Source organism: Chelon labrosus, assembly GCF_963514085.1.
Source record: "Chelon labrosus genome assembly, chromosome: 8".
Lineage (NCBI taxonomy): Eukaryota > Metazoa > Chordata > Actinopteri > Mugiliformes > Mugilidae > Chelon > Chelon labrosus.
This window is the reverse complement of record NC_140358.1, coordinates 15,678,001-15,687,597: the sequence shown is the minus strand read 5'-3', so window position 1 is coordinate 15,687,597 and position 9,597 is coordinate 15,678,001. Positions and strand designations below refer to the sequence as shown.

The 9,597-nt window shown below is 41.7% G+C and overlaps 2 protein-coding genes across 3 annotated transcripts; both read left to right on the top strand.

Annotated features, from left to right (window-relative positions):
- Positions 1 to 278: 278 nt before the first annotated feature.
- slu7 (SLU7 homolog, splicing factor) lies at positions 279 to 4,930 on the top strand. The gene is made up of 15 exons (XM_084549579.1): positions 279 to 409; positions 656 to 842; positions 932 to 1,085; positions 1,178 to 1,258; positions 1,373 to 1,537; positions 1,747 to 1,812; positions 1,918 to 2,049; positions 2,163 to 2,260; positions 2,345 to 2,412; positions 3,009 to 3,148; positions 3,472 to 3,633; positions 3,709 to 3,810; positions 3,905 to 3,982; positions 4,109 to 4,231; positions 4,319 to 4,930. The coding sequence occupies exons 2-15, from the start codon at positions 664 to 666 to the stop codon at positions 4,496 to 4,498; spliced, it is 1,728 nt and encodes a 575-aa protein (XP_084405705.1). The 5' UTR covers positions 279 to 409; positions 656 to 663; the 3' UTR covers positions 4,499 to 4,930.
- Positions 4,931 to 6,227: 1,297 nt separating this feature from the next.
- On the top strand, positions 6,228 to 8,741 carry c1qtnf2 (C1q and TNF related 2). 2 transcript variants are annotated; one of them, XM_084549299.1, is made up of 3 exons: positions 6,228 to 6,369; positions 6,676 to 6,933; positions 7,715 to 8,741. In XM_084549299.1, exons 1-3 carry the CDS (start codon positions 6,348 to 6,350, stop codon positions 8,353 to 8,355), a joined length of 921 nt encoding a protein of 306 aa, XP_084405425.1. In that variant the 5' UTR covers positions 6,228 to 6,347; the 3' UTR covers positions 8,356 to 8,741. The 2 variants fall into 2 exon arrangements, with proteins under 2 accessions (XP_084405425.1, XP_084405426.1); XM_084549300.1 differs by having other exon boundaries at positions 6,540 to 6,933.
- The last annotated feature ends 856 nt before the right edge of the window (positions 8,742 to 9,597 follow it).

Genomic DNA, 9,597 nt, shown 5'->3' with positions numbered 1-9,597 from the left:
AGGCCATAGCCCTTGGAGTTCAGGGGCATGGGGGTAAAGTTGCTCTGCAGCTGTGAATAAATGAGCATCCCCTATCGTTTAAACGTATTTTAAAATCTGCCATGTATCTCACAGAAACAAGCTAGTGCTGATTAAATAACCACAATGTAAACACGCGAACATTTCCGGGAATAAAGCGAGCGGTCGCGTCCGCTAGACGTCGCTCTTCCCGGCGCCGACTCCACAGACGCAAGTTACACACCACCGAGGAAGAAACGACGTGACGTAGCTGCCATTGATGTAAAATGGCGACGGTCGCGTTTTAGTCAAAACACAGCAGAGGAGCCTCAAAAAAGTACATACTTCAAAGAAAAGCGTCGCTTTTACAGAGGAAATATCAACACCGTACAGTTTGACGCAACTTGTAAAGGTAACCAAGTTTATAAGATTGTAATTAATTTACTTTAACACTGCGTGTAAACAGCTAGGTTAGCTAACGTTGTAGTGTCGATGTTTTCTGTTTTAACTTTTCTAACTAGAAACAAAACGTACTTGCTGTTGAATGCGCATGGGTGAAACGAGAGAGCGAGAGATAATCATCTGGATAATCTAAACATGTTACCTGTGTCTCGTGGCTGCATTGATGCATGAAGGAGGTGTGTTTCTCTGGTGGCAGGTTCAGTCATGGCCGAGCAGACGAGCGCCGGCGCGGAGAGCATCGTGCAGACGAGCGCTGCCTCGGAGGGCATCGTGGGTCTGGATGAGCCAAAGAAGATGACCAGGGAGGACTGGAGGAAGAAGAAGGAGCTGGAGGAGCAGAGGAAACTGGGAAACGCTCCAGCTGAGGTGGACGAGGAGGGAAAGTAAGTTTTAGTGTCGTTTTGAATAACCTGGAGAAGTGTTTAATGTCACATTTACAGCTGTGCTTACTGTTGCCTTCTCTTTTCTCCAGGGACATTAACCCTCACATCCCGCAGTATATTTCATCAGTTCCATGGTACATTGACCCATCTAAAAGGCCCACACTAAAGCATCAGAGACCTCAGTCTGAATGTCAGAAGCAGTTTGCAGCCATTGGCGATTGGTACAAGAGAGGAGTGCAAGAGGCAAGGATGAGTCAGTTGCATATTTTAACACGGTCATAACTAGTTAACTAAGAAAAGTAAACAACAAAGTTTGATTTTGTGTCTCCAAACAGAATGCCATTACAACTAAATACCGCAAGGGCGCCTGTGAAAACTGTGGTGCCATGACACACAAGAAAAAAGATTGTTTGGAGGTAACATTCATAAAGTAATCTTTCATCTGCCAGCAGGAATATAAACTTTACTTCTCTCCTATACATTAATATATCTGTTATAAACTATGCTAACATCTGACTTTGTGCCATCAGCGACCCAGAAAGGTTGGGGCGAAGTTCACAGGGACAAGCATTGCTCCAGATGAACAGGCTCAGGTCCAGCTCGACATGGACTACGATGGAAAGCGCGATCGCTGGAATGGCTACGATCCTGAGGAGCACCAGCGCATCGTTGAGGAGTACGCCAAAGTCGATCTGGTAAGCAGGCTTGGTTGAAGAAGAAAATGGACTCGTGAATGTGGTTGACCCTTTTTCAACCAAAAATGAGAACACATATTACAAAGCAACTTTAAACTATATAGGTGTAAGAGTCAAAAGTTGACATCTGACTACTAACCTTGTGTTTTATCTGTGTCTTCGACTTCATGCGTGCTGCATGACTGATGTCTTATGTGTTTGTTTCTTAGGCCAAACGGACGCTGAAGGCACAGAAACTACAGGATGAGCTTGCCTCAGGAAAACTAGACCAAACTGTAAGTGTTCACTAATATATGTCTAATAATAATAATAATAATAGATTCTACTGTTGTCTACTGTTTGAACTAAATATCAAACTAATTTGAATTCTTTCTTTGCAGGAGCGGGAACACGATAGTGAAGATGAGGATGAAGACAAATATGCAGATGACATCGACATGCCCGGTCAGAACTTTGACTCCAAAAGGCGAATCACAGTCAGGAATCTGCGTATCAGAGAAGACACGGCTAAAGTAAGAGGCTCAGGAACTAATGATGAGCAATTATTTCATTACAGATAGCTCTTGAAGCAGCTCTTTGATGAAGTAATAAACAATTCAGGTGCTCGACGTTCTGTTTCTTACAGTATTTGAGGAATCTGGATCCAAACTCGGCGTACTACGATCCGAAGACTCGAGCTATGAGAGAGAACCCGTACTCAAACACCGGCATGAACCCTGATGAGTAAGTTACAGTTGCTGTATTTCTGGATGGCTGGTCTCTCACTGGCTTACACTGAGACGTTTTCAAATTTGTTTCGTTTAACAGAGTGGGGTACGCTGGAGACAACTTTGCTCGCTATAGTGGGGACACAGTCACCATGGCTCAAACACAGTGTAAGTCAAAAACATATTTTCCCCCATCTACGGTGTGGATATCAGCTACATCTCAACTGCAGGTTACTGTGATATAACTGATAAAATAAACTTTGCTGTGCTCACATTATGCTATTTTAAGTTGTGTCTTGTCTTATGTCTTTTAACATCTTCGCAGTAGTTTTAGTAGCTTGAGGTTCTCTTGCCTTAGCTTGTCGAACAATTATTTAGTTTTTGTTTGCTTAGAATGAGCCCTTCATATTTACAGGGTTCTCTTCCATGAATTCAGCCATGCTGGGCTCCCATCTGTCTACAGTAACCAAGACCAAACAAACCAAACAAAGGTCTAGAGAGGGCCTGATGGGATTTTTCACCTTTTTAGACCCTTCTACACACAATAGCACTAGTCAGGAAAGTTATTCAGTTGGTCGCTATTTTCAGCTTACCACTAGATGGCAGTAAATCCAACATACCACTCTTTCAAAGCCAGACCTGTGGTGCTATAACATGTTAGGATTGATCATATTTTTGTAGTAAATGATAGATATAAGAAATTCTCGTTACTATAATAGATTACATGCATGTCTTGTGTTAAAATTGTCATTTCACTGTGACAGTGTTTGCCTGGGAGGCTTATGAGAGAGGCTCTGAGGTCCATCTGCAGGCTGACCCCACCAAGTTGGAGCTGCTCCACCGTTCCTTCAAGGTCAAGAAGGAGGACTTTAAAGAAGAACAGAGGGAGAGCATCCTAGAAAAGGTACACAGCTGGTATCGTAAAGCGGCAGTGTTACGCCCTTTACAGTTTGTTTCTTTTTCAAAAAGCTTTTGACTGGGTTGGTTTGTAGATAAAAGCAGCACATTTTGGGATTCTGGTCCTAATTTGTTTACTGTCTGCGTTTTGACACAAAGCTTAAAATTGGCTGTTGGCATATGTGTCTCACAGTTGAATCTAAAATAACTATTTTGAAATGACAACGAGAGATTTCACCGTGATTTTCTCTTGACTGTTTCATAAATGTATTCAGGACAACCAACACTGCTTTACTGTTGTGTGTTCTTGCTCTTGTGTTTGGCATTCAGTATGGAGGTCAGGAGCACTTGGATGCACCACCACGTGAGCTGCTGTTGGCCCAGACGGAGGACTATGTGGAGTACTCTCGCCACGGTGCCGTGCTGAAAGGACTAGAGAAGGCCGTCGCCCGCTCAAAGTATGAGGAGGATGTGCTCATCAACAACCACACTGTAAGGACAGCAGAAGAAAAGCTCCTGAAGTGAATTTCAGTCATTGTGTATTCTAAACATATCTCTTGTTTCTAGTGTATATGGGGCTCCTACTGGAAGGACGGCTACTGGGGATTCAAGTGTTGTCACTCCATGGTCAAACAGAGTTACTGCACAGGAACGGCTGGAATTGGAACAGTGAGTACATGTACTGACTGTGTTTAAATCCTCTGTTTTGTTTTATAATGTTAGCGTTGTTGCTTACATGCAGTTTATTTTTAATAACCTGCAGAACAACACAGACTGTGATCCATTTGAAGAAGGATTAACTGAGCCACAGGAGGAGGAACCGCCAAAGACTCTGCTGGAAGTAAGCAATACTCAATTTTTGATTTAAAAATACAGCAATAAATTACGATGAACCTACAAGAGTTATCTGTGAGAACTGTTTGTGTTCTCAATTGTATATTCACCGTGTCATTGTTTTTATCACCAGATGCACAGAGATAAGATGGTAAAAGAGAAGAAGAACAAAAAGAAGAACAAAAAGAACAAGAAGCACGTCTCCGACGGCAGTGACTCGGATGATGACGAGAAGAAGAAGGAGAAGCTGAGAAAGGTAAAAATGTTGTTTGTTTTATTTTCTGTATTTGTCGTTTGGATGGTTTTCTCTGTGACTGACCTCCAACCCAATTGTTCCTCACAGGCTCTGGAAGCAGAGGACAAGCGGGTGAAGCACATAGATTCCATAATGCAGCTGGATGAAAGGAAGAGGCCGTACAGCAGCCTGCATGAAGTAAAGGCACCCACAGAGGAGGAGATGGAAGCCTTCCGCATGAAGCGCCCACGGGCAGATGATCCCATGGCTTCCTTCTTAGGACAGTGACCTCTTCTAAATCCCTGCTGACTCCTCTAAACTCCCTGAGGATTTTATCAGAGCACCTGCTCTTGCAGAATATATCATCTCTGACCCTTAAATCTTTGATCCTTTACCCTTCAGCAGTGCTACGTTTTGGGTATAGAAAGATTGTGTACAGTATTTTGTAAATGTCATTGTCACATTTGCACGTCGATAGACTTCAGGACTGAAGTGTGCTTTGTTTAGTCTCTGTTCTGCAGAACATTTTATTTTTATTTTAAATACGTTTCAGTCAAATGAAAACCACCTTCAGTCTTCACAGTAACTTGAGGAACATAATTACATTTACTGGGATTAATGCTTTTTTTTTTACAATAAAATATCCCTGAATGTATTGGTGTTTTCATTCGTCTCTCAGTCTCTTGGTGAGTTCACATGAGGTCCCTTCTACACATCACATAAGAAAAATATGCTTGGAATAAATATTGTGTCCTCTTAGTTTTGACTACTTAAAATTCCACCTGCTCTTTCTTTGCATACCGGATTATGAATTTCTCCTTAAGAAATTCTAATGCCACAGAAGGATCTTTTGCATAATTAAGGTCTTAAACTCAGATTGAAATTTCAGCACGTGAAAAAATCCTTAAATGTCAAACTGAACAATGAGGCCCAAACAGCCAAGAATTAACAAGCACATTTATGAGTAAAGGTCTTTAAATGAACCATTTCATTTACTAGATTTCTGATTGCTTCAGACGTTGCTGCACAGTGTGGAAGAAGTGACGTGAATAAAGAGTATTCTTTTTTAGAGAAGCATAATATTTTTCTGTTAAACCCGGCTCGTAGGCCGCAGCAACAGAACAGGAGTTGCACACTCAAAAGTCAAGTACAACAAACCAAGATTTATTAAAGTAAATACTCCGAAATCCGTATCAGTGGTGTAGGTGCATGTATGGGTGTGTTGGTCAATGTGTGGTGCATGTTGTTAGTGCGAAATAAGACAAAGCAAACAAAAGACCAGCATGCTGGTTTGGTGCCAGTTGGAGAGTGATCTGGCATCTGGGAAGGCGGGGTTAAATAGGCCTAACCGGAAACGCTGGCCAAGTGCTCCTTGTCAACCTAATGCACTGCTTCAGACCTGCAACAAACAAGCACACCAACAGTACACCGAACGCAGACACAACATCGAACCCAGGCCGTCACAGTTTCCAAAATATTGTTAACACCTTCTATCTTGCCACGGCTAAGAAATAAATCAACTGCAGTCGATCATTTGTGTGGTTATTTCTTTCCTTTGGCTAAAAATGTCTCTTGGAAACATGAAACATGCAACATAGTAAACAAATGGTTCCAGTTTGAGGTAAATACAACTGAATGATAGATAGCCTCACCTAACTGCTGGAACATTATTATTGGCCTCTCCGCCTGTGGTTCTTAATCACAGTGATATACACAAACACAACTGGTAGTAGTCACAGCGCATTGTAATACACATCTGCAACGCGTTCTGCTGATTTTGAACCTTCAAAATACTTAACTAGATTTGTTTGCTTTACACTTCAAGACATCTGTTATGCAATATTTTCCTCATAGTGAGACTTTCTGAACAAGTGATACATCACTGCTTCAGCTGCGTAATACTGTTGCGCTGACTTGAATTTAATGATGTCATGGTGAAAGAATTTTTTGGCACAGCACTTGCTCAAACCAGGGCGGATGTTATGGAGTATGATTCTTTGGGCTGCATGTTTCTCTGCAGCGCCTCACTTGAAGAAAGCAATCTCAAATCTCACCCGTTTACCGGAAAAATAATGTAGGACAGTTTTTGCACCTTCATGCCAAAAAAAGAAGCTCAGATAGACGTGAAGAAAAGCCCATGGATCACAGTTTCTCTACCGGTGAGTCGTTTCTCTGTGTTTTTAAGATGGCTGATGCACACCCTGTGTAAAACATGCTGTAAGCTGCATGCTTCACTTTTATTTCACACAACTGAGGCATAGCCTGAAACTGACCGCACCATTTTAGATCATATGGTTTTCAGCTGATGATTTTCTTTTTTCTTTTTTAGCTCTAGATGATCTGGCAGATTCTCTGTCTTTTGGTAACGAATGTTTACATCATCTGATTACGACTGGCACAGAAAACTCAAATCAAAGTTACTGCTGTGAACTGCGGTTTTCCACTGTCTTCTTGTGACTCCACAGCGCTCACCATGATCCAGATGTGCGTGATGATCTGTTTGCTGTCAGCTGTCGTCTCACAGTCAACAATTCCCTTGTTGAAGAGATCTCGTAATATCACCATCCAGTCCTCCCAGGTGGTCTGCAGTCTGCCAGGTCCAGCCGGGCCTGCAGGAAACCCAGGACCCCCTGGATCACCGGGGGTCATGGGCCCCATGGGGACCCCAGGGAAAGATGGCCCAGATGGGAAGGACGGAGAGAAGGGAGAAAAGGGCACTAGAGGTAGTTATTGACTCTCTTCTACTGTAAAATTAATAATCTGTTTGGGAAAGGCCAACTCAAAAACACACTAAACATGATTTTTATAAACTTTTATAAACTTTTCACAATATAAGGTAATTGCTTTCTGGCACGATTTCTTTACAATTTCACAGCATAAAGAGTCACAGTGTTTTTGGTGTGTCGGGTTTTTTAATGACGTTTAGCACAGTAAGCATAAAACTGCAAGCTTGAAGCACTTTGATACCTTTTACTAGCCTTCCCTGCTTTGATGGCATCGCTTAGTTTCATTTTCAGATCCTCACTCGGTTGCATGGAGGAGTGGTGGTTGCTAAGTGTTGCCAGGAGGTTTGAAGAGACAGACAATTTATCAGGCTCTGTGGTTATCACCAGCTGACTGCTAGAGAAGTCTTAATGTGTCAGTAAAGGCCAAGTTAATGAAGTTCTGGGTGTTTTACCAGTATGTGAAAAAAATGCATTTGCTGTTTGCACATGCTACAGTTGCTGTAGTTATATTTTTAATTTCAGGAATAAAAAGAACATTAACATTTGAAGAATAGTTTGTTTTTGGCTGCAGGTTATTAACTTCTTTTCACTTCAAAAGCCATCAAACGGAGAGCAACAACCTTAACTGTGTCAGTGTCAGATCCACTGTGAGATATGAGGACAGATTCTGGAGGTTTCTGTGCTCTCTTAACACTCTATGTTTGAATACTTGTGCTCAGCAAAAACATTATGTTTTATTGCCATCCTGTCAACTCTTTTTATTATTTGTCTGTTCCAGGTGATCCAGGGAGACCTGGTAACCCAGGCAAGCCAGGTTTGAAAGGTCGTGAAGGTGTTATCGGCAAGGCTGGACCTCGGGGACTGAAGGGGCTACGTGGAATACCTGGAGTGGCTGGAAAACGGGGACAAAAGGGCACGCTGGGTGACACGGGCCAGCAGGGAGCTCCTGGTGGCTGTAACTGTGGCAGTACAGCCCGGTCAGCGTTCTCTGTGGCTGTGACAAAGAGCTATCCCAAAGAGCGAATGCCCATTCGCTTCAGCCGGATCCTGCTCAATGAGGGTAATCACTACAACGCCACCAGTGGGAAATTTGTCTGTGTTATCCCTGGGGTTTATTACTTCACCTACGACATCACTCTAGCCAATAAGCATCTGGCCATCGGGCTGGTGCAGAACGGACAGTACAAGATCAAGACCTTTGATGCCAACACAGGGAACCATGACGTAGCTTCTGGCTCTACCGTTCTCCACCTGAAGCGGTCAGACCAGGTCTGGCTGCAGATCTTCTACTCAGAGCAGAATGGACTCTTCTTTGACCCTTTCTGGACCGACAGCACCTTCACTGGCTTCCTTATTTACGCTGACCAGGAGTTTCTCGACGAGTCTGATAAAAAAGCAAATGCTCAGACTGACACTTAACCACCTTCAGTGGAATTCAGTTGTTCAATGACTTCTGACACCAGGGGGTGCACAAGGAAAGAAAAAAAAAATCACCCAAGGAGACGTTGAACAAAACATTTCTGTTGTGGCCACAACGTGGTGCTATATTATGACCCATCTGAATTAATTTACCTTCCTTTGTTCCTTTAACTTGTTGTAATATTATTTTTTACAGTGCAATGCATTTTGTTTTTCAGGTCTTGTGTGAAACAAAAACAAAAAAATGTCTCAAGAGAAAAGTCAGCAAATAAAACCCTACAATTTGACAATTTTAACATAATTTATACCTACATTTATTTCATAATTTAATCATGATACATCTGACATTTTCTTGAAATAACAGTCTAAGCTGTTCTTGGCGAATATTACCAGTCTACCAGGTGACAGTACCAGCATTAACTGGATTCTCATACATTTAATGTTCATGATCTTTGTACTTAGTAAAGTGCAAGATAATGAGATTTTTCATGAAGGATGCACGGAGAGAGGAGCTTTAGTCTGTGTTTTGCTTCACGTTACAGCCTGGTGTATAAAATGAAATGTTACTTCTGGTAAAAGAGATTAAGCTTGTTATGCTCAAATGTGTCAGAGTGATGGTGTTGGCCAATCATTCATTGCAGGCTGAAACAATTAATCAGACATAATCTACAGCAGTGGTGGAAGGAGTATTTTAACTTTTGCTTAAATGTGTAAAAATGCATATACATATTATATATATATATTATAATACTACACATATAATTATATAATTACATATCCAAGCCTTTCAGATACTTTCATTTATACCACTGTTCAAATTATCCAGTATTAAAATTGAGAGAAAAGTGTAAAAGAAAAAAAAAATGTTAGCAGATTTGTCTATAAGAACTTTGATTTTTAATTGTTTTTATTATAATATAATATAATATAATATAATATAATATAATATAATATAATATAATATAATATAATATAAACTGAAACGTAATTGTTAACCCTTGCTAAATTGTGGCTGTTTGTAGTTCTCACAGCTGACCTCTAAAAGACTACAACTCCCAGCTCTGGGAAGGGACAAGCACGTCGAGCGCACGAGCCTCTCAACTCAACAGCAGCAGCTGGTGCAGCCGAAGAGGCTACTTTGTTACAGCGGAGCTACCGGAGAGCAAACGGCTGAGCGGATTCTCTCTGAAAAGTGTGAACAGTTTGGCGAAAACGGCTCAACCGAAGGCCCGTCGGCGGGAA